The sequence below is a fragment of the Tenrec ecaudatus genome, chromosome X (genome assembly GCF_050624435.1).
Source record: "Tenrec ecaudatus isolate mTenEca1 chromosome X, mTenEca1.hap1, whole genome shotgun sequence".
Taxonomy (NCBI): Eukaryota; Metazoa; Chordata; class Mammalia; order Afrosoricida; family Tenrecidae; genus Tenrec; species Tenrec ecaudatus.
In genome coordinates, this window is record NC_134548.1 from 58,658,841 (window position 1) to 58,684,965 (window position 26,125).

At 40.5% G+C, this 26,125-nt stretch overlaps 1 protein-coding gene across 4 annotated transcripts in view; it reads right to left on the reverse strand.

Moving 5' to 3' along the window:
• PHF8 (PHD finger protein 8) overlaps nt 1–26,125 on the reverse strand; it is a 158,115-nt gene that overhangs the window by 117,556 nt on the left and 14,434 nt on the right. For all 4 annotated transcript variants that reach the window (XM_075539672.1, XM_075539671.1, XM_075539673.1 and 1 more), the window contains exons 3-5: nt 3,317–3,402; nt 2,834–2,942; nt 33–193 (exon numbers count right to left, since the gene is read on the reverse strand). In XM_075539672.1, the coding sequence (XP_075395787.1) occupies nt 33–193; nt 2,834–2,942; nt 3,317–3,402 (356 nt within the window). The remainder of the gene's footprint in view (nt 1–32; nt 194–2,833; nt 2,943–3,316; nt 3,403–26,125) is intronic.

Genomic DNA, 26,125 nt, shown 5'->3' on the forward strand with positions numbered 1-26,125 from the left:
GTATTAAAAAAGAGGGCCCTATGGTATCTTACCAACATAATGTTCCACATCCCTCACAGTGAATGATGATGAAGGCAATGTCATCCCTAACCCATCTTTCTTCAAGACCAGGATAGGTACACTAAAGCTATTCTCTTCCAGGAATTCCACGGTAAGCTGACTTCCAGTGGGCTTCAGAATCACTTCATCTGAGCTGTGGGGTACAAGAGAGAAATCTTGAGCCCTCAAAGGTTCTGCACACTGAAGGTCCCACTTGATGCTCCAATTCACCCAAGGGGTATAGTGGTGGTAGAAGTACAGGTGGGGAACAGAAGACCTCACTGAGGGGACATAGACTAGGCTGACAATTAAGGGCATAAGCTTAATATGTCAGAGAAGATATGACCTGTACAAGGCCCACAGGCTTTCTTTGTCAGAAGTAGAAGAGTGAAATTCAACCCAGGATATCAATAGTATACTCTTCTCTAGATGACTAAGTCAGCAGCCTACCCAGGAGGAAAAGATGTATCTGACAATTTAAGCTGCAATCACTACATTTAAAAAAATTGGTGAATACAGAGAAGACTGATTGAAAATGCAAAAGCATTTTTATGATAATTTCTTTAACTCATGCATTTAAATAGAAAATTGGAGTTTAAAATCAAATAAATAAACTATATAAAAATTAAAATTTTCTATAAGGAAAAATATGAAGAAATTTAAAAGGTGACACAAATTAGGAAAAAGATGCTTACATGTATGCCAAAGGATTATTTTCTTTAACATAAAAAAGCCCAAACCTAAAACCAAATTCATTGCCATTGAGTTAATTCTGACTCATAGAAACCCTGTAAGATAGAGTAGAACTGCCCGCTAGGGTTTCTAAGATTTTAAATATTTATAGGAGTAGACAGCCTCACTTTTCTTTCTCCCAAAGACAGGCTGTTGTGTTCTGGTTAAAAGTTCAATGTGTAGCCTACTATACCACACAAAAAACCCAAACCAAGAAAAAAAAACTCACACTAAACTCATTGCCATCCAGTGGGTTTCTGATACTCTTAACTTTTTCCAGGAATAGAAAGCCTAATCTTTCCCCTGAGAAGCAGCTGGTGTTTTTGAACTGCTGAGCTTGCAGATCACAGTCCAATGCTTTACAACTTATGCCCCAGGGCTCCTTAATATAAAAATAGCTGGTAATAATCAGTAATAAAAAGTCAGTACTCCAATAAAAATATTGTCAAACAACACAAGCATGCAGTTTACAGGAAAAACAAATGTTTACAAATATACAAAAGTAACTCACCTTCATAATAAAAGAAATGCAAACAGAAAAAAGATTTTTTTTATCTTATCAAAGAGTTTGATAGCAAATATTTTCAGTCAGAATACGGGGAAGTAGGCACCTTCACACACTGTTCATATGAGTGTGAAACGGAGCAGTCATTTTGGAAACAATTTGGAAATATTTACAAGCATTTTAAAATACATACTCTTTAATTTTATTTTTAAACAGCAAATCTAAAGATATACTTACCCACATGTATAAAGATTTAAGCATAAAGATATCCACTGCAGCTTTTTCTTCTAATATAAAAGTAGTCTAATCAAATGCTTATTAATAGAGAAATAGTTAAATAAATTATTTTAATTATATATTTATAAAATGGGACACTAAACAGCCATGAAAAAGTAAGAACATGTTTATATACTGATTTATTGTCAAGGACTGACTTTCTGTAATCATACTTTAAGGTTTTTTTTAAAGCAAGATGTAAAAAATATGGAATGTTACCATTTGTGAAATAAAAGAGGGACACACCCACATGCAATAACTATTATTGAAAGAATGCACAAGAACTGTGCTCTTTAAAAAGAATCTGAGACCAAATGGCCAGCAATTACTTTAAAATGAAGATGAAAGTTTAACAGGTAGGGAAGTTATATTAATGAAAAGAATCACAAATAGAAATACTGAGAACACTCACACATGTGAAGAATGTAACCAAGGTCACTGAATATTTTTTGTAGAAATTATTGAATGTGAAACTAAACTGCTGCATAAAACTTCACTGAAAACATAGCATTATTAAGAAGGAAAAACGTACATAAGAAATTGATTTGGGGGAAGGACTTGAACAGTCTGGAGTAGAAAGGAGACTTACTTTCTTAAATTTACTAACAAAGTAAAAGAAACACATAAATCAAAACATTTTAATTATAGAACAGCTGAAAATGGTTCAGTGAATTCAAAAACAAGGAGAAGAGAGTACTTTATTCATTTATTTTTTTAACTCATCATTTCTGCTCATTGAAGTAAGTTATCTTAATAACTTAAAAGTAAGTTATCTTAATAAGGTCAGTTTAAGTTTTTAAAAAGCACAGGAATTGTTTTTTGTGATTATAAAATAAATACATGACCATTCAATTTTTTAAATATTTTAAGTTTCCTCTTCTCTATAATGAGAGAGTTAAATTTTTTGCTAAGAGTCTTTCTATGAGGGGGCTTCAGAGAGTTTTAAGGAAAAATTCAATTATCATCTAAGTCCATTTTTCTCTAAGTCTTGGAAGCTCTCCTATCTTTCCCCCATAGTTCTAATATTCTTTAAGTGCATGAATATCTCTTCTCCTAAATTAGAAAGATATTGCTTTCCAACCTACCAAAAGTTTCTGCACATAGTATATTCTGCATAACAAATAAAACTTATGACTATTCTCAAAATTGACTAAAATAAAACATCTCACCACAGTAGGAACTTGCAGAACCCTAAAAAATGTGCCCAAATGGAGAAGACACATAATGGGACATCCAGGTGGAAATCTGGGAAGCCATCAATCACTGGACAAAGGTCCTCACCTGTCAAATGTTCTACTCCGGAGCTCTCGAATGAATGTAGGGCTCCCAGTCTTCACTAGCTTTCCCTTGTGTGTATCATGGCCTTTTGAAGATCCACGGCGTTTTTTCACTAAGTCAAGTAAAGAGATATGAGACCATGAGTCAAATGGTTAGGTACTATGGATCCAAAAGCAAAGGCCTCAGCAGACCTTTTTCTCTTCTAATCTCACACCCTCCCTTAGAGATTTGAAGTCAATAAGACCCTTACAGACTCAAGACAATGGTTGGTAAAGATGAATGCTTCCTCTACGGAATCCCTATGAAAGTAAAGCCACAAACTGTTCTCTCACTGAGGCAACTACTAGCCTGCAGGCCTTCCCAAGCTTTTGATATTTCCTAAGGGAGACAAATCTCAAGGACTCAGGAAAGATAATTACATCATCAAGCTTCCTTTGTTGTGCCTCTCTAAATCCCCCTTTTTTGTAAATCTCAAGATCTACTTACTAACAGAGGGCCCATGCAAGACCTCGCAGTTGGGGCAGTGGTAGAGGTCAATATCAGCAGCCTTCTCTTCTTCAACACCAACACAACTGGAAAAGAAAAAAAATCGTCCAAGGTTTATGGGAATTTTAATTTTCATAGGATCTAGAATTATGCTGTTTAGTACAGCAGTTTTAGGCACATGAATATTCTTATGTAAATTAGTTAAAATTAAAGAAAACTTAAAATTCAGTTCCTAATCATTTCAAGTGCCACTTGAACATTTCATTAATGCAGAAAGTCTGAATGGACCACACTGGTTTAAAACAATTATGACAATGTTAAATATATATATGTGCAATAAAGCTTCATTAACACTAGGTTTATGGGACGTGTCATTTGACGCATTTTGATTTCCTCAACAAAAATTACAGAAATCATTTACATTTACCTCCTACCACTTATGCTGATTTTTATCCATTTAGTGTGACAAATATATATCCAAATTAATTTTCTTCTAAGTCTACTAATCTCAAAATTCTCTGTGATGTACCTATCTCCATGGATATGTGTCAATTTGATGAGAACTTAAATTGAGTATTAATCTCAGTGAATCAATTTCATTCATGAAAGTATTCCTTCAGTAATAAATTAAAACATAGTAAAAAAGTTCTTGGAAAGTAAACATCAAATGTAAAGACAATCAATGCCATGGAGATTGTCATACTGACAGACCAAAGTGACCCTTAGTATACGTCAAACCCAATATCTCAAATGTTGTATAATATAAATTTTATATAAATATATAGTATAAAATAATTTCACTTAAAAGTTAATAGTCATAATGTTGTTTATAAGTGAAACATTTTAAAAATAAAACGTGCCATTTTATTCAAGAGTCAATTTGACATATGTTTGTATAGACAGGTATATAAGAAATATCCACAAATCTAGTGTTAAGAATCAGAATTGTCAAAGCTGGAAAAGACTTTAGAGTAGAACTGGCTAATAGAAATCTAATGGATGTAGTGGAGACCCAAAGCAAGATAATTGGATAGTCCCTCTTAGTAGGGCCTCAAAGAGCAGAGAAAAATCCAGGATGCAATGTGACACTGATGAACTGCCTAACTATCCTCTAGTTCTTTAAGATTTCCTACCTTTCCTATTGTGTTCCCCATTGGTCATGTTAGACTTGTGTATGTTCATTTAAGATCACTCAGTACATGGTAGTCAGGGTAGATGACCCCTCAGAGACACAGAGCATTGTAAACTCGATTATGGCCCATGTAGTTAGGTTTAAAATGTTGTCTTATCATTTGATCTTCATTTGAAAGTTGTTTCAGTTAAAAAAAAGTGGAGGAAATACACATGGATTGGGCCAGAATCCCTTTTGACCACAGACCAGGGATGTGAACAGCCTTGCTATCATGTACAAATAACTGGAAAGTAGATTATGGCAGATGCAGTTAGGTTAAAATTAGGTCTCATCATTGAGTATCCCTTTTGACCCATTTTAAGTTTGTTCTAGTTGTTAATATTTTTCTGCCTTCTTTTCTATTGAGGTTTTTCTCGGTTTTACTTTGTTGTTTTTACATTTTTAAAACGTTTTTCTTCATTTGAAATCCAGAATAGGTAAATCTATAGAGACAGACACTGGATTAATGTTTTCTTGGGGGTGTGGCAGGGGAGACTGTGGGAAAATGGGGAGTGAATAACAATGAGTACAAGAATGAAGAAAACCTAACCTCTAGTCATTTAGTTAGCAGCTGAGATCATGAATTGCTCATATCACTCATAGTTTAAAAAAAAAACAAAACCAACTCACTGCCATGGAGCAAATTCTGACCCCCCTTTGGGGGTTGAACAACCCTGTCACGGGAGTCGCTCAATTCATAACAGTAGCAAAATTACAGTTATGAAGTAACAACGAAAATAATTTTATGATTGGGAGGTCACTACAACATGAGAAACTGTACTAAAGGGACGCAGCATTAGGAAAGTTGAGAACGACTGCTATACAGGGTAGAATTGCCTGTGTGAATTTCTGAGACTACATATTTATGGAGTAGAAAGCCTCACCTTTCTTCTACAGAACAGCTTAACAGCCCAACTGTGGCAGTTACATAATCTGTCAACTTGAGCGAAGGGTCTCTAGTCTGTCAATCAGGTCACAGCCAATGAGGTCATACTGTGCAGGTACACTGGTAGGTATGGCCATCTCCTGAGGATTCTGGGAACTCCTGTCTTCCTCCCTGGTGGTAGGACACAATCTCTGCTTGATATTTCTGTTGACAAGCCACATGGAGCTATGCTGATGGAGCGAGAGCCCTGGAGCTGGAGGAGCTACATGGAGACCCACGCCAGCACTGAGATGCCTCTACTGCCACTGGATCCAAAAGACTTTCCTCTCACTGGCCTGTGATCTTCCTGCATTTGGCATGATTCCATGTGTTGTGAGAGTCTGAAGAAGAATTTTTAGACTGGTACTGGTCATGTGGGTTAATATTGGACTTATGGACTTGATCTGCACTGGGCTGAGACCTTTTCTTAATGTACAATTACTCTTTGACATAAAGCTCTTTCTTATACATATGAGTGCCTATGAATTTGTTTCTCTAGTCTACTCAGACTAATACACCCGAAAACCAGGATATACATATCTCAAAATGTTTCAGCCAAAATCATACTCAGAATTTAAAGGAATGATTTGATTAGATAATGCACACATGCAATGTATTAAAGAGTCTGGTAAGTAATAAATAACCAATAAATGATAGCTAATATTATTCTTTCATCCTCTCTAGCTATGACCTTACCTGATAAAACTTTTTAAAAATACAGTCCTCCCTAATTTTGTAACATCAACTCACTTATGGACTACATGCTTTCCATCTCACTTCCATGTTATCCTTGGACATATGTTCTCCTTCCTTAATCTTTCTTTTGTACCTTAAGCAATCCAGTTCCCTAGTAGATAAATGCCTCTACATTTGAATACCTTCAATAAGTCCATCCTTCACTTCTTGGCTTAAATGAACCCAGCTTCTCCTATTAAAAAAAACCACTTCCTCTATATTATTGCTACTCAAAGTATGGTCCTCAGATTGATCATTGGTCCATGAACTATTTACTTTCACAGGTCTACAAACTTTCACAGCACTTGGCAGAGTAGTATTTTGTTGTTCTAATAATAACAAATGAGAACTTTTATTTTGTGTGGCTTTTGTATGTCTGTTCCTCTCAGCTCCTTACACTCAGATATCCTCTTTGTTTAAACCAATACGACTTTATGATGACTCTCATTATAATAGGTAAAACATCTATGGTACAAAACTCAAAAGGTACAAACTCAGAAGTCTTCCTCCAATCTCTAGCCACCTAGTAGAATCCAGATATATTTGATAAGAGCCAAATCTACAAAGATCTTTATTTTTAGAACTGCTGCAGTCTTCATCCTCTTCTAAAACATTGAAGTCATGACAACCTCCTTATTGATACACACAATAAATACTTTTCATACATTTATTTATTCAGTAAACAATATACATTCATTCAACAAACATTTATTGAGCATCTACCACACCTGGTCATAGAGCTGGCATTCTAGTGGGGGATGCTGATGTAAAACAAGGAAACCCAGTGAAATATGTGAGATGTTAAGAATAGCTAAGTTCACTTTTGCTGTGGTCTCTCTCTCTCAATCCTTTCTTCCCCCTCCCCCCTCTCCCCTCTTTTTCCTCTCCTCTCCTCTCTTCTCTTTCTCTTCTCTTCTCTATCACCTTCTCTCCTTAATAAAAACCCATTTGGATCACCAAAAAAAAAAAAGAATAGTTAAGTTCTGAGAAGCAACAAAGTCCACATGTACGAAGCACATCAACCTGTATGATCATGAGGTGTCATTGGGATCAGGTATCAGGCATCAAAACACCCAGAACAAACAATTATATTGATGTCAACGAGGGTAGGGCAGAGTGAAAACCCAAAGTCCATGGTCACAAGGAAGGGATGAGCCAGCCGGGGTGCAGTATACCACCAACAAAACACAACACTCCTCTAGCTCTTTAATGCTTCCTAACCCCCACTATCATGACCCCAATTCTACCTTACAAAACTGGCTAGACCAGAGCATGTACACTGGTACAGATAAGAGCTCAAAACACAGGGAATCCAGGATAGATAAACTGCTTGGGACCAATAACGAGAGTAGCAATACCAAGAGGGTAGGGGAAAACGGGGGAAGGACAGAGGAACTGATCACAATGTTCAGCATATGACCGTCCCCCAGGGGGATGAACAACAGAAAAGTAGGTGAAGGGAGACAGCGGTCGGTATAAGATATTAAAATAATAACTTATAAATTATCAAGGGTTCTTGAGAGACGGAGGGGAAAATGAGCTGAGATCAAGGGATCAAGTAGAAAGAAAATGTCTTGAAAATGATGATAGTAACAAATATACATATATTCTTGACACAATGGATGACTGTATGGATTGTTTTAGGAGCTGTAAGAGCCCCCAATAAAATGATTAAATTTGAATAAACAAGAAAAGCTAAGTAGAAAAAATAAAGGAGGAAGAATAAGCACATACAAGAAAGTGAAGAGGATGTGAAACCTGAGTAAGAGCAAGGATTACAGCCTTCAGTATGGATTAAACCTCACTGTAAAGAAAACCAGACCAATAGGCAACATCATAATCAATGAAGAAGAGGTTGAAGTTGTCAATGAATTGAGTTTGTGTGGGCCTACAATGCAGCCCATGGAAGCAGCAGTTAAGAAACCAAATAACAGTAAGGAGGTGGTGTTGGCCAACGCAGGGAAAAGGGAGCACCAAGTGATCCAAAACCAGTGGCAAGGAGAGGGTGAGAGGCAAGGGCAATGTAACCATAAGAAATTACTGAAACCCAAATGAAGGCTGAGCATGATAGTGGGACAAGAGGAAAGTAAAAGGAAATAGAGGAAAGAACTAGGAGACAAAGGGTATTTATAGAGGTCTAAGTACAGCCATGTACATATGTAAATATATTTATATAGGATAATAGAGAAATAGATCTATGTGCATATATTTATAGGTTTAGTATTAAGGCAGCAGATGGACATTGGATCTCCACTCAAGTACTTATTCAATGCAAGAACACGTTGTTCTATTAAATTGGCATTCCATGATGCACACCTTCCTGACACGATCGCTGAAGACAAATGTGTGCATAAGCAAATGTGGTGAAGAAAGGTGATGGTGCCTGGCTATCAAAAGATATAACACCTGTTGTCTGAAAGGCTTGAAGGTAAACAAGCGGCCATCTAGCTCAGAAGCAACAAAGCCCACACAGAAGAAGCACACCAGCCTGGGTGACCACGAGGTGTAGAAGGGACCAGGTATCAGATATCAAAGAACAAAAATTCTTATCAGTTGGTGCCCACCTTCCCAATATGATCAATGAAGACAAATGTGTGCATAAACAAATGTAGTGAAGAAAACTCATGGTGCCTGGCTATCAAAAGATATCGTGTCTGGGATCTTAAAGGCTTGAAGATAAACAAGTGGCCATCTAGCTTAGAAGCAACAAAGCCCACATGGAAGATGCACACCAGCCTGTGCGATCACGAGATGTCAAAGGGATCAAAGAACAAAAAAATCCTATCTTTGTAAATGAGGGTGAGTGCAGAGTGGAGACTCAAAGCCCAACTTTAGGCAACTGGAAACCCTCTTACTGAAGGGTTGTGGAGAGGAGATGAGCCAGACAGGGTGCAGGATAGCAACGATGAAACATATAACTTTCTTCTAGTTCTTAAATGTTTCCTCCCTACCCACTATCATGATCCCAATTCTACCTTACAAATCTGGATAGACCAGAGGATGTACATTGGTACAGATAGGAACTGGAAACACAGGGAATCCAGGACAAATGACCCCTTTAGGACCAGCGGTGAGAGTGGCGATACTTGGAGAGTAGAGGGAAGGTAGAATAGAAGGGGGGAACCAATTATGGGAATCTACATATAACCTCCTCCTGGGGGATGGACAACATAAAAGTTGGTGAAGGGAGACATTGGACAGTGTAAGATATGACAAAATAATAATTTATGAATTATGAAGGGTTCATGAGGGAGGGGGGAATGGGGAAGTAGGAGGTAAATGAGGAATTGATATTAAAGGCTCAAGTAGAAAGCAAATGTTCTGAGAATGATGGCAACAAATGTGTTTGACACAATGGATGTATGTATGGATTGTGATAAGAATTATATGAGCCCCCAATGAAATGATTAAAAACAAAAAAGAAACCAAATAACATTCGGCAAGTCTACTTCCAGAGATCTTCTTGAAGTGTTAGAAAGAAAATATGTTGAGTGGAAGATACAGGTGCCATTGTATTACTCAATCCATGGTATATTCTATCACCTCTCATGTACGCAAAAGGTGGACAATGAATAAAGAAGAACTGATGCCTTTGAATTATAACGGTATAGAATATTGAATACACTATGGATGTACAAACAAATCTGTCATGGAAGAAGTACAACCAAAATGCTTTTTAGATGCAAGGATGGTGAGACTTTTTCTCACATACTTTGCATGTGTAATCAATCAGGAGAGACCAGTCCCTGGAAAAGGCCATCATGCCGGGTAAAGTAGATGGGCATTGGGAATAAAAGACCTTCGACAAGGTGGATGGACAGAGTGGCTGTAACAATGGGCTCAAACAAAAGATCAGTTGTGAGGATGGCGCAGGACCGGGAAGTGTTTCATTCTGTTGTACATATGATCAGGGCTGTATATATGGAACCGACTCAATGGCACCTAACAAGTTTGTGGAGCATTGTCATGGCAGTCCTAAGACACTAAGACAGTTGTAGCCAAGCCTAGAGTCGTTACCAGGTCTGTGAGTCAGCTTGGTTGGGGATCCTTTCCTGAGGGGGTGTTGGCCTTACACAGACAATATATTCCTGCCTAGGCCAGCAGGACTGAGGACCTCGGGAATGTGGTATCTTCCGCACCCCACTCCCCATGGGATCCATATCTGTCCCTTAGATTGAGATGGAGGATCGCAGGGCTGCCTGGGCAAGTCTCTACCAGACCCAGTGGAAGCAGGTATCCAGTCTCTTCTGGGTACATGGCACAGTAATGACATGCCATATTGCCTTACAATTGGCCAACCTGAGCACCCAATCCAAGTAGTCCTCCTAGTAACTAGGACATTCTTGGTGGAGCCTTAAAGCAATAGGCAATACTTAGCAAGGTGGGATAGAGTCAGCCTGCCACACCAGCAGGAGCACTGTAGAATTCTTACAGGGTTTTAGACATAAAACTCATGTATATTTTTTATGGACAATTTAAGCAATTTTCATGGGTAATCTTAACTGTTCTCTTTATTTTTACCATATATATATATTTTACCATATATATATATTTTACCATATATATATATTTTTTTTACCATATATATATCAGGATAACTAATCCCGAGGAGAAACCAACAAGAGTAATGGTTCCTGGGGAGCATGGGAGAGGAAAAGGTGAGGGGAAGGGAGCAATGATCCAAAAAAACTCAGGAACAGGGGACCAATAAGGGATCTAAAAGCGACAACGAGGAGGGTGTAGATTATCTGGTGGTGGTGATCAACTGTAATGTAGTAAAGAGTAATTACTGAGTAAAATGAAGGGTGAACATGATAGTGAGGCAGGGAGAAAGTAAAGAAAACAGAAGAATGAACTGGGAGGTTAAAACTATATAAGGGTTATAAATATAGACATATACATATGTAAATATATTAATATATGAAGATAGGGGAATTGGTCTATGTACATATATTTATATGTTAAAAATATTAAGATAGCAGAAGAACTCTGGGCCATTAAATCTTCCATTAACATAAAAACACTGTTCTAATAACTTGGTACTGTATGATACTCAACTTCCCAACACAATCAGTGAAGAAAAAATGGGTGCACAAGCAAATTTGGTGAGGAAAGCTGATAGTGCCCAACTATTAAAAGATATAGCACCATATCGAGGCAAAACACTAAGGGCACGCAAGAGAAAAGCAAGGGTGAGAGAGCAACAAAGTCCCAAGGGAAAACTAAAAATAGACTTTGGAGCTAGGTTTGGCACCCCATCAGACTCCACCGGAAAACAATCCTAAAGGCCAAAAAACAGTCATTGAACTAACTACAAGATTTTCTCTCTTTTTTGCTGTTGTGGGGTTTTCTTTGTCATTGGTTTTTTATTGTTGTTTTGTTTTCTTTTGATGCTAGGTTTTGCTCTGTCTTGTTTTTGTGCATGTTATTATCTCCTCAAGTCTGTCTAAATAAGGATGAGCATGATACTGGGACAAGAGGAAAGTCAAAGGAAATAGAGGGAAGAGCTAAGAGGCAAAGGACATTTATAGAGGTCTAAATAAAGGCATGTACATATGTAAATGTTTTTATATTTGAGGATAGGGAAATAGATCTGTGCATGTATTTATAGGTTTAGTATTAAGGTAGAAGATGGACACTGGGCCTCCACTCAAGTACTCCCTCAAGGCAAACATACTTTGTTCTATTAAATAGGCATTCCATGATGCTCACCTTCCCAACACAATTGCTGAAGACAAAACAGGTGCATAAGCAAATGTGATGAAGAAAGGTGATGAAGCCCGGCTATCAAAAGCGCGGCATCTGGGGTCTTAAAGGCTTGAAGGTAAACAAGCGGCCATCTAGCTGAGAAGCAACAAAGCCAACATGGAAGAAGCACAACAGGCTATGTGATCATGAGGTGTCGAAGGGATCAGGTATCATGTATCATCAGAACAAGAAATCATATCATTGTGAATGAGGGTGAGGCAGATTGGGTACCCAAAGCCCATCTGTAGGCAACTGGACATCCCCTTTTGGAAGGGTCGCAAGGAGGAAATGAACCAGTCAGAGTGCAGTGTAGCAATGATGAAACATACAATTTTCCTCTCCCAATTATACTTTACAAATAGGGCTAGACCAGAGGATGTACACTGGTACAGATAGGAACTGTAAACACAGGGAATCCAAGGTGGATGATCCCTTCAGAACCATCGGTGAGTGAGAATGGCGATACCAGGAGGTTGGAGGGAGGGTGGGGAGGATGGGAGAATCAATTACAAGGATCTACATATAACCTCCTCCTGGGGGACAGACAACAGAAAAGTGGGTAAAGGAAGACGTTGGACAGGGCAAGACATGACAAAATAATAAGATAAATAATCAAGGGTTAATGAGGGAGAGGGGAGCAAGGACGGAGGGGAAAAATGAGGAGTTGATGCCACGGGCTTAGGTGGAGAGCAAATGTTTTGAGAATGATGAGGGCAATGAATGTACAAATGTGCTTTATACAACTGATGTATGTATGGATTGTGATAAGAGTTGTATGAGCCCCCAATAAAATAATTTTTTTAAAAAAAACTAAAAATAAATAAATAAATAATAAGGGGTATAGCTTCAGGAGTCTTAAAGGCTAGAAGTTAAATAAGCAGCCGGAAGCACAAATTGACAAATGGGATATACTGAAGATAAAACATCTGTGTACATCAAAAGAATTCACCAAGAGTAACAAGAGATTCCACAGACTGGGAAAACATCTTTAGCAATGACACATCAGACAAAGGCCTTATTACTAAAATCTACAATATTCTGCTAGCTTCCAAAAAGAAAACTAATTGCCCACTGAGGGGCAGAAATCCAAATGGCCAATAAACATATGACAAAATGTTCCCAATCTTTAGCCATATGAGAAATGCAAATTAAAACACCTAACATACTCAACGATAGCCCAATTCAAAAAATCAGAAAGCAACAAGTGTTGGAGGGGCTGTGGGGAGACAGGAACTCTCATCCACTGGGTGGCATCTGGGGTCTTAAAGGCTTGAAGGTAAACAAGCAGCCATCTAACTCAGACGCAACAAAGCCAACATGGAAGAAGCACACCAGCCTGCATGATCACACAGTGCCAAAGGGATCAGTGATCAGACATCAAAGAACAAAATATCATAACATTGTGTGCTCACCTCCCGATACAATCGCTGAAGACAAACGGGTACATAAACAAATGTGAAGAAAGCTGATGGAGTCTGCCTATCAAAAGATCTAGTGTCTGGGGTCTTAAAGGCTTGAGGGTAAACAAGCAGCCATCTAGTTAAGAAGCAACAAAGCCCACATGGAAGAAGTACAGCAGCATGTGCAATCACGAGGTGTCAAAGGGATCAGATATCATCAGAACATTTTACTGGGGGTTCTTACAGTTCTTACAATAATCATACATTCATTGTGCCAGCACCTTTGTACCATCAAGCACCTTTGTTGCCATCTTCCTTTTCAAAACATTTTCTTTCTACTCGAGCCCTTGGTATCAACTTTTTTCCTCCCTCCCCCACCCTTCATTCTCATGACCCCTCAATAAATTATAAATTATTATTTTCATATCTTATACCATCCACTGTCTTCTTTCACCCATGTTTCTGTTGTTTGTCCCCCTGGGAGTGGTGGTGGTTATACGTCAATCATTGCGATCACTCCCTCTTTTCTCCCCCCACCTTCCCCCTACCCTCATGGTATCAATTGTTACTACCATTATTGTTCCTGAGGGATATATCTGTCCTGAATTCCATGTGTGGAGAGCTCTTATCTATACCAGTGTACATGCTCCCCTGTAGTCCGATTTATAAGGTAGAACTGGGGTCATGATAGTGGTGGGGGGAGGGAGCACTAAAGAACTAGAGGAATGTTGTTTCATCGGTGCTATGCTGCACCCTGGAACGTCCCTTCCTTGTGACCCATCTGTGAGGGGATGTCCAATTGTCTACAGATGGGCTTTGGGTCTCCACTCTGACCCACCTTGTTCACATCAATATGATTTCTTGCTTTGAGTTTTCTGATGCCTGATACCTGATCCCATTGACACCTCGTGATCACATAGCTCTCGCTTTATCCTCATGAAGTATCTTTCCATGAAATTTATTAATTCCAATTATTCCTCAGAAAATACATTTTCCTATTATTTTTTACAAATCTGTTGGCTTATACAGCTGCCCACTTATTATTACTGTAGGGGCAGTAAATTATTTAATATGGCTCTTCTAGCCAGTTTCTAACTCCCACCAAATAGCCTTTCCCAATTCTGACAAGAAAGAGGGGAAAATATTGGTAGAATTCATCAGTAATTGCAAATAGGATTCTCTGGAGTGGCATCTTGCTGTGTATGAAATGAGCCCTCTGGAATCAGGATGAGGGATCTCATTACCAGTAAGAGCAAGGCATGGAGCATGACCTCTGGATCTAAGATCTCTGCACAGTGAACCTCCTGGATCCTCCTGGATCCATCACAGGAGCAGCAGCAGTATCAGAAGTCAGAGCATGATACACAGTGATGGATTTCCCAATCCACGGATCAAATCACGAGTGCTTTTGTGCCAGAGGCCGGTTTTTGGAGTGGGATACCTATGGGCACTTAATTGGGTGAAGTTGGACTTATTGACCCACAGAACTTTGGGCTGAGGCTTACTGTAGTGGAGGGTCTTCAGACACTTAATTTAAGGAGCTGGGTCTGTTGAGTCACAGAGATTGAGCTGAATGCCTTTGGATTAAGGGGGCCAGTAGAATGGTATGCCCCTTTGGGCATTTATTAACAGAGCTGAAACTTTTTCACTATCCTGGTAAATGTTTCTCTTGGCATTACAAATTGTTAACTCCCCGATAAATGCTTAAATCATGAGTTTTATCTGTGAGTTCCTGTGTAGCCATTGCAGTGGATACTAAAAACTAGAGAGATAAATTACAGAACATTAATTAAGTCAGCACAACTACAATTGTGGAAAGCAATATGGCGCTTCCTGAAGAAACTGGGAATAGAAATACCTATCAGTACCATATCAACATCTCTGCTGATTATCTCTGCTGAGAGATTGAGAGATCATATCAATATCTTAAAGAAATCAAGAGAGTACATGAACAGACATATGCTCTCTATCACTGCAATACAGTCCACAATAAAAAGAAGTTGAAAATAGTTCAATGCCAATCAGTTGAAGAACGGATAAGAAATTCTGGAGTAGCAGTGGTGGTGGCAACAGGGGGTTTGGAAGCAAGCAGGGCAAGTCAGGGCATTTGTGGAATCAAAGCCTTTTAAAATGGCAAATGATTTGGACTTCCAGACAGGAGATGCAAGGGGCTCTGTCACCTTCCCAATGCAGTGGCTCAGCATTACATAAGTATAGCTTTGTGGTGCTAAAAGGTCGGCCGTGTAAGATTGTCTGCTTCCAAGACTGGCAAGCCATGGCTATACCAAAGTTTACCTTGCTGGTATTGACATATTTAATGGGAAGAAAGAAGATGATATCTGCCCCTCAACTTATAATATGGATGTCTCCACATCAAAAGGAATGACTTCCATCTTACTGGCATTCAGGATGGATATCTTTCACTGCTCCAGGACAGTGGAAGGTACAGGAAGACTTGTCTGCTCAAGGGCGACTGTGGCAAGGAGGTTCAGCAGAAGTATGACTGTAGAAAACAGATGCTGATCACAGTGCTAATCTGCCATGACAGAGGCAGCTGCTGCAATCAACACAGAGCAAAATAACTAGTCCCATAAGTGGCGGTAGTGGCAGCAGTGATTCTGGAGCCTGCAGACACCCCATCCCCTAGCCTTACACAGCCCTGGCCTTGTACCTGGCTGGACTCCTACATGATTTATTTGATGTTTAATTTGCTTGTTTGTTTTCTCCTCACCCTCTCCCATTAGATGGGGAACCCCTACATATCACCCTTGGCCAGGAGCAAGCAACGGCATTGATGAAGCTGCCCCCCTCTTCTCCCCTTGCACTACAGCCCTGGATGGAGGAAGGGGGAAGGTGCTGCTTATGGCTTAGTTTCTGTTTTGTTTTTAAATTCAATCTAGAATCAGAATGCTATGGATTCTGGAAAATGTTCCACTGCCCTTCCTTCTCTTGTCCCTGGCCTGGTCCCCTGTTCTCTGTATCCCTTTCCCTCCAAACACCACCCCCACACAGGAGACCAGCCCCCTCCCCTGCCTATATCCCTAAGCCCCCTGTAGATGAGGAAGGAAGAAGAGGTGAAGGGAGGGGACCTGCACCCCCTTCAGGCATCGGGGAGGGCCCTGACCCTATGGGCTTCATTTTTTTCCTGCAGGCCCTCTCCTAGATGCATTTGTTAAAATCAAACCTGAATAAAATAAGTTTGATATTTAAAAAAAAGGAAAAGAAATTCTGGTACAATCACACAATGGAATACCATGCATCACTAAATAACAGTAATGAAACCATAAAAGACCCCAGAACATGGATGGACCTGAAAACAATTATGCTGAGTGAAGCTAATCAATCACAAAAGGACAAATATTGTTTGAGTCCACTACTATAAAAATAAACACCAAGAGCAAGGCAGATTTCTGTTTTGAGGTTATGTAGACTTCTAATCTGGTCCCCCAAGCAACACAGTAGTGTCCCTGCCTAGTCCCCTTAGCTTTATATCTCCCCCTTCTTTGAAAATCTTAAAAAACAGCTCAAGAGAGGTGGCCTCACTCCAAATGGGTGAGTTTCCAATGTTGTAGGGAGAAGGAGAAGATCAAATAATTCTTGCCAATTAGCAGTTTGCCATACTGTGGTGGCTTGTGTGTTGCTGTGATGCTGGAAGCTATGACACTTCATATTTCAAATGCCAGCAGGGTCACCCAAAGTGAACAGATTTCAGCAGAGCTTCCAGAATAAGAACTACTAAAAAGGACTAGGCTGCCCATTTCAGAGGAAGTAACCACTGAAAATGTTATATACGTAGCTAAGAAACTTTGTCAGATAATAAATGGAAGGAGAACATTGTCGGAAACAGAATGGAGGAAGGCACTCAAATGTGATTGAGGAGGAGCTGCTTTCACAAAGTAGAGTCAATCATGGTGACATGAAAGGTTAAGTCAGTGGGGGAGTGAAGCCTTCAGGATCTTCCTTTGGTGATGTGGCACAATTCAAGGGAATAGGAAACAGCTGCAAAAATCAATTAATAACTGGAACCTGGAATATACAAAGTATAAACCTAGGAAAGTTGGAAGTCTTCAAAAATGAAGTGGAACACATAAAGATCAATATTCTAGGTGCTAGTGAATTGAACTTCATTGGTATTGACAATTTTTCAATCAGAAAATCATATTATTTACTATGCCAGTAATGAAACAATCAGAAGAAACAGCATTTCAATGTCTATCCTGAAGTACAATGCTGTTTGAGAGAATTACAACTATCTATCTTCAATGAAATCCAATAAATATAGCTATTATTCAAATTTTTGCACCAACCAAAAGCTAGTGATGAAGAAATTGAAGAATTCTACCAGTAATTTCAGTCAGAAATTGATCAAACATGCAATAAGGATGCATTGATAATTATTGGCAATTGGAACGCAAAAGTTGAAAACAAAGTAGGAACAAACACAGTTAGAAATTATGATCTTGGTGATTGAAATAAAACTGGAGATCACATGATAAAATATTGCAAATACCTTTTTACAAGACAAAAGGAGATTTTTCCAGATGGAATACATGGACATAAAATGGAATATATCTGTGGGAAGAGAAGCTGTTGAAGCTCAATGTCAGCAGATAAAACCAGGCCAGGGGTTGACTGTGGAACTGACGATCACTTGTTCATGTATGAGTTCAGGTAAAAGCTGAAGAATATTCAAACAAGTCCATGAGAGCCAATATACCACCTTGAGTCTATCCCACCTCAATAAAAAAATATCTCAAGGAAGATTTGCTTCACTGAACAGTAATAACAGAACATCTGATAAGCTGTGGGAACATCAAAAACAAAGCAAAAGATCATTTAAAAGACAAGAGAAAAAAAGGTATTGTCAGAAGAGGCTGAAACTCATTCTTGTAGAACAGCTAAAGCAAATGGAAGAAAGGATAAAGTCAAAGAGCTGAATAGGAAATTTCAAAGAGCAGAACTTCTGGCAAGATGGTGACTGAGGGACTCCACAGAAAACAGCACAGGAGACCAACTGAGAGGGAAATTCCACGCTGCTGAGTTACCGGAGGAGCACCATAAAGATAAGTAGAAAAGATCCACTAGGTTGTGAGGAGCTGTGGGGTTTGTCTTACCAGTGTGGAGGCGAGCTAAGATTTAATCGTGGCCCTGCTATACAGTCTTGGCCAGAGCTGGGGTTCTTTGGCTGACTCAAAGCCTTTACTTCAACACAGCCACAGTGTGCTGCAACCTCTGGACAGGATTTAAACCACTCCAGCCCCACCGTCAGGCAATCAGGGCACAGGTATATATTTTTGTTTCTCTCTCTTTCCTCCAAGTCTCAGCAAGCTCACACTTTGGTTGTTGTTTTTTTCCCCCTCTTCCCTTTTCTCTCACATACCACTGCCTAACTCCAGGCCACTCCACTTAGCCTAGGGAAGTTATGCCCACCTTCCAAACAGCTAGGGGAGCTACACACTCTAAAGCATAACACGTGGCTAGGGAATGTCCATCCACTTTCTTCCGGGGGAAATCCCACCTGCCCGTCTGTATTCTGCACTGTTAACAAGTGGTGGGGAAAACCCTACCACATTACTCGAGGGGAAATCCCACCGCCAACTCTCTGCAGCTTAACACGCAGCTGAGGGAAGCCCACACACCATACTCCGGAGGTAATCTTGCATGCGTGGCAGGGGGAGCTCTTGTCTTTTGTGATCCCATGTGACAAAGGGAAGTTCCTCCTGCATGCCACAGTGCCTCACATTGCCTAAGGCAGCTCCACCAACACTCTCCAGTGCTCCACACAGCTGTGGGAACCTCTTCCCAACCTCCATAGTGATCTAGCTGACTAGGGCAATTCTGCTCAACACAAAAGCTGCTATTGCAGCAGGCACCCCCCCCCCCATGCCCTATGCGGCTCCTGAAACTGCCATGGGCAACAAGGCCATGGCTTACTGTGACATCATACAGTGCAGCACCATCATTGTGGGTCCATAACCAGCTAACCAGCATCCCGAGAGGATCATCCAACTTGACCTCCAAATAACAGAATTCTGGTAGGCTAGGGAAAGAGTGAAGCCACAAGAGGATAATGTGGTAGGCCAATCCCATAGTGCAATTAGCTGCAGGCAGTTCAAAGAAGCATTCCTATGACTCTCCAGAAACTCTGGAAAATGGTGCCAGGCTCCTCTAAAACAACACAATGCAAACAGCAATCAGCCCCAATGACCTCGACGAAAAAACAGGACCAAAAAAGGCAATGTCAGAAGAAATCCTGACTCTGGCATGCATAGAAGCAGACATTGATCTGCCGTGGAAAGAAATTTTCAGAATGCTGCTTGGAGTCATACAGGATATGAGGAAAACAATATAGAAAAAAAGATGAAATAATAAAGGAGATAAAGACCATAAACAAGAGCTTAGGGACAAAATAACAAAAGCAGTACCAAATTCATGGACTTCGACAACTGACTGGAGGAGAAAGATAATCGCACCAGTGAACTAGAAGACAGCCAAGCAGACTTTAACATGAAAACAAGTCCAATAAGATGACGAGAGAAGCTAAAGAAAACCTGAGAGCTATGTCTGATGCTATGAAGAGGAAGAACATCAGAATAATTGGATTACTGGCGGAAGACACAAAAAAAGAAGTCAATGGCAAAAATTGCAAGAGAATTCTTGAAGGGCAAAAACAGCGAGAGAATTCTTGAAGGAAAACTTCCTCAGCTTTATGAATGAAAACCAGGCAACCATTCAGGAGGCTGAAAGAACACCAGCTAGAATTAATTCCAAGAAGCCACCAAGGCACACAATAGTTAAACTTCCCAACTTACAGTTTAAAGAAAATCAGGAGAGCAGGTATGGAAAAACAAGCAGTCACCTATAAAGGAACCTAATTAAGAATATGCTCAGACCTATCAGCTGACACGACGAGGAAGAAGAGAGAGTAGAGTAACAGATTCCAAAAATTGAAGGAAAGTAACACAAATCCAAGAATACTCTACCCAGCTAAATGATCTATCAAGATAGATGGAGAAGGAAGAGTCTTCCCAGAAAATGAAAAACTCAAAGAATACATAAAAAGAAACCCAGCCCTAGAAAAGATCCTTGCCGTCCCAGTATGGGCAGAAGAACAGCACTCACCAAGCACAAATAAGAGACTGTCACATAGAACAACCCCACCCAGAGGTCAATAAAGAGAAATCAGCCCCCAAGGTAGCATTGGCTTAAGGGTGGAAAGAAGTCAAGAAAAAACCACTCACACAAAAACACAAAGATGCACACATGCATAACATACTGATAAGAAAACACCAACACCACAAAAGGTATAAGATGACATCATAGAGTTCACAGATGGATGTAATAACCCTGAATATCAATTTAAGGAACTTGGGCATTAAAAGGATAAGGTTAGAAGACTAGCTTGGGACACACCTGTCAATCTGCTACCTACAGGAGAAACACCTCCGAATTACAGACAAAAATAGGCTGAGAATCAAAGGCTAGAGAAAAATATACCAAGCAAATGGCAATTTAAAAAAAGCAGGGGATGAAATGCTAATCTTGCACAAAATTGATACCAAGGTACAAGCCATATCAAGAAGAGGAGGGGCACTATATAATGCAAAAGTTAACAGTAGACCAAGAACCAGGGAGCATAATAAATATATATGGACCCAACGAGAGACCCATGAAATTTGTCAATCAACACTCCAAAAGAGGAAAAAAGAAATTAAAGGCTCAACAATTATAGTAGGTGAATTTAATACACCACTCTCCAAGAAAGATAGATTACAGGGAAAGATGCTTAACAAGGAGGCTACAGATCTAAACATTACAATCAGATGACTTGAAATGATAAGACATTTTTAGAGCTCTCCCCAAATGAAAACAAATTAACATTCTTTTCATGCCCACATAGCACATACTCCATGATAGACCACATGTTGGAAAATGAGTTGAAACTCTAAATTCCACCACATAGAGATCATACAGACTTCTCTCTCTGACCACTATGCCATAAGGCTGGAAATAAACAAAAGGAAAATTAAGAAAACAAGGGCAAACAATTGGAGGATGACAACTCTCTACTGGAAAAGGAGTGGGAACTGGACCATATCAGAGAAGAAATTAGGAAGTTTCTAGAAACAAACAAGAAGGAGAATACAACGTACCAAAACCTTTAGGACACAGTAAAGGAAGTTATCAGAGGAAGTTTGGTAGCAATACAGGCACACATGAAAAAGGAAGAGACTTATGTTGATATACTGACACAAAACTTACATAACTTAGAGCAGAGTCAACACAACAATACTACTAAAAGCAAAAGAAAAGAAATAATAAACAGCAGGGCTGACATTCATGAGACGGAAAACTAGAAAACTATGGAGAAAATGCAGCTAAAAGCTGGTTCTTTGAAAGGATTAACGGAATAGACAGACCACTGGCAAACCGAACCAAAGAAAGGAAGGAACAAATTTCTATAGCCAGGATGAGTGATGAAACGTGGCACATTACAATGGACACTAATGAAATAAAAAGGATAATTACATGGTGCTACAAAGGCCTGTAATCCAATGAATTCAACAACTTGGAAGACATGGATAAATACTTGGAAAAACAGTCCCTCCTGAGACTATCCCAGATGGACGTCAATAATCTTAACAGACCCACAGCAATAGAATAGAAAGGTTATCAAGGGATTACCACCAAAAGAATCCCCTGGACAAGATGGGTTCACAGGAGAATTCTACCTAGCATTCATGGCAGAACTGACACCAATTCTACACAAACTCTCCCGGATCATAGAAGGGAAAAAAAGACAAACGCCCGAACTCTTTCTATAAGGTGTATAACTCAGATAATGAAACCGGACAAGAATACCACAAGAATTAAGAATGATATCCCTAATGAACCTTGATGTAAAAATCCTTAACAAAAGACTGGCCAATAGAATACAAAAGTTTATAAAACAAATAACATACCATGACCAAGTGGGATTCATACCAGGCATGCAGGGATGGTTCAATATACTAAAGACTATTATTATTCACCACAATGACATGAAAAATTTTAAGAACCACATGATAATATCAATAGATGTGGGAAAAGCATTCGGCAACATCCAACACCAATTCCTGTTTAGGAAATTCATGAAGATAGGAATGGAAGGAAAATACCTCACTATAATACAAGATATATATGAGAAACCAACAGCCACCTGGTAGTCAATGGAGAAAGATGAAAACAATTTCCCTGAAAAGGGTGCCAGAAAAGGATGACTCTTGTCCCCACTCTTATTTAACATTGTATTGGAGGTCCTAGCAACAGCATAAGGCAAAGAAAAGACATCAAAGGTATTCGCCTGGGGAAGGAAGAGGTGAAACTAGCATTATTCGCATCTGATATGATTGTATATATAAAAAATCCTAAAGTTCCACAAGGAGAGTAGTGGAAGCAATAGAAGAATATGGCAGAGTGGCAGGATACAAGATCAACAAACAGAAGTCTATCTGGCTGCTACAGACACCAGACAAGCCCACAGAAGAGGGGATCAAAAAGGTGGTACCCTTCACAATAGCCAAGCACAAATTGAAATATTGAGGCAAACACCTGACTAAAAACACAAAAGACCTGTACGAGGAAAACTATAAAACACTATTACAAGAAATGGGAGTGACCTCAACAAATGGAAGAATATGCCATGCTTTTGGAAAGGAAGTTTCAATATAGTAAAGATGTCAGTTCTGCACAAACCACGGCCAGACATCTGTGCTCCAATATTTATCACAGCACAGTTCACAATTGCAAGGAGTTGGAAACAACCCACATTTCCATCAACAGACGAATGGATTAAAAAACTGTGGTACATACATGCAATGCAGTACTACACATCCCTAAAAAGCAGCAATGAATGCTTGAAGCATATCACTGCATGGGAAGAACTGCAGGAAATTATGCTAAGCGAAGTAGATCAAGCACAAAAGGACAAGTACAACCTGAGTCTGTTGATTTAAGCTTAAAAATGTAAAAGGGGCATAAGGAAAAACCTACAGCATACATACATTCCTGGGGTGAGGGCCAGATAGTATGGCAGGGGCCAGAACAAACCCAGGGATACATATGGTAGCCAACTAAAAAGGTGAAAAAAAAATACATTGGTAGAAAAAATTAAGTGGATTCCTGCCCCTCCCCACGAAAAGAATTTGTTTCAAAGGATGACATTGATTCTGCAGCTCGGGAGATGGACATATCTGATCAGAGCACACGGGAGCAGATGAAGGGGCAGGAGGAGACAGTGGAACACAGCCTGGCCCACCAGGCCGTGAGGATGATGTTCCTGATTAGAGCAGCCAGTCCACAGAGAGAACAACATGGCTGGCCCTACTATGAGAAATGATGCCCCTCAGTGACTAAGGGCGATACAGGGGACAGCACCGGAGACACAGTGTGGGAATTGCACCTGACTTGATCCCACCACACCGAGGCAAAGCACTGGGGGAGTGCAGTGGAACAGCAAGGGAATGGAGTGGCAAGGTCCCCAGGGAATGCTGAAAGTGGACTTTGGGGCCAGGGCGTGGTGCCCCAACAGAATGGACTGGAAAACGCTCCTAAGGGCCAGCAAACGATCCTTGAACGAACTACAAGCCTTTCTTTTGTGAAGTGTTTTGTTCTGTTCTTTGTCAGTGGTTTGTTTTTGTTGTTTTGTTGTCTGGTTGTATACTGTTGCTTTGTTTTCCTCTGTCTTGTTTTCGTGCATGTTATGTCTCCACAGGACTGTCTGAATAGGACAGGCTGGATGAACTATCTGGAGGAAAAACAATGGGACAGACAGTTCCGGGGGAACAGACAGTTCCGGGTGGGGGAGGGGGATGAGGGTAAGGAAGTGGTGTTAATAAACACAGGGACAAGGGAACAACATGGGACCCAAAATGGTAGTGAGGGGGGGAGTGGCAGGCCTGATGGGGAATGATCAAGGGTAAGGTTGAGTAGAGAAGAGGTACAGCTGTAGCCCAGGTGGGGACGGAGCATGGTGGTGGGGCAGGAGGAAAGTCAAGGGAGATGGAGGAAGGAGCTGGGAGTCAAGGGGCATTTATGGAGGTCTAGACAAAGACATGTACATGCAAACATATATATGAGGATGGGGAAATAGATCTAAGTGTACTACATTTATAGGTTTAATATTAAGGTGGCTGAAGGACCTTGGGCCTCTACTCAAGCACTCCCTCAATGCATGAATACTTTCATTTATTAAATTGGCACTCTATGATGCTCACTCTCCCGACACAACTGCTGAAGCCAAAGTGGGTGAACAAGTAAATGTGGTGAAGAAAGCTGATGGTGCCCGGCTATCAAAAGAGATAGTGACTGGGGTCTTAAAGGCTTGAAGATAAACGAGCGGCCATCTAGCTCAGAAACAACAAAGCCCACATGGAAGAACCCACCAGCCTGGGTGATCAAGTGGTCCCAAAGGGATCAGTTATCAGGCATCAAGGAACAAAAAATCATCCTATCATTGGCTGCACACCTCCATGATAGGATAGCTGAAGACAAATGGGTGCATAAGCAAATGTGGCGAAGAAAGCGGATGGTGCCCGGCTATCAAAAGAGATAGTGTCTGGGGTCTTAAAGGCTTGAAGGTGAACAAGCAGCCATCTAGCTCAGAAGCAAAAAAGCCCACATGGAAGAAGCACGCCAGCCAGTGCAATCACGAGGTGCCCAAGGGACCAGGTATAAGGCATCATGCAAAAAAAAAGAATATATGTATGTATATATACATATATATACCATATTGAATGAAGGGGGAAGTGCAGAGTGGAGACCCAAGGCCCAAGTGTCAGCCAATGGAGATCCCCTCATAGAGGGGTTTAGGAGAGGAGATGGGTCAGTCAGGGTGCAAATTAGTACCGATGAAGAACACAGCTTTCCCCCAGATCCTGGATGCTTCCTCCCCACAACTACCATGATCCGAATTCTACGTTGCAGGGCTGGATAGGGCAGAGGTTGTACACTGGTACATATGAGTTCTAGAGGCACAGGGAATCCAGGGTGGATGATACCTTCAGGACCAGGGGTGTGAGGGGTGATGCTGGGAGAGTGTAGGGTGAGTGCGTTGGAAAGGGGGAACTGATTACAAGGATCCACATGTAACCTCCACCCTGGGAGATGGACGGCAGAGAAGGCGGGGAAGGGAGACTCCGGATAGGGCAAGATATGACAAAATACCGATGCATAAATTACCAAGGGCACATGAGGGAGGGGGAGCGGGGAGGGAGGGGAATAAAAAAGAGGACCTGATACAAAGGGCTTAAGTGGAGAGCAAATGCTTTGAGAATGATTGGGGCAGGGAATGTATGGATGTGCTTTATACAATTGATATATGTATGGATTGTGATAAGAGTTGTATGAGTCCCTAATAAAATGTAAAAAAAGAAAAAAAATACATTGGTAGCAGGAGAATAGGACATCAACCCACCCAAGGCGAGGGTGTTGTGTATAGCTCTACAGGGAAATAGGGACCAGACTTCAACCTGGCACACCAAGACGTGAATGCAACATACCGGCATGAAGTACAGACCCAATAGAGCTGTCTGAGGGGCCAGCTACAATCACAAATATGTGGACAGCCCACTTTTCCCCAGAATTCACTTCAGAGGGCAGCACTGAAGCTACAGCTCAGGGAGACGGACAAGCCTGTTCAGAGCACACAGGAGCAAATGAAGGGGGAGGGAGAGAGAGTGGAGCACATCCTGGCCCAAGACCCGAGGACTATATTCCTGCTCATAGCAACCAATGCAGAGAGAGGACCATAGGGCCAACCCCACCATGAGACACAATGTCCCTCACTGCCC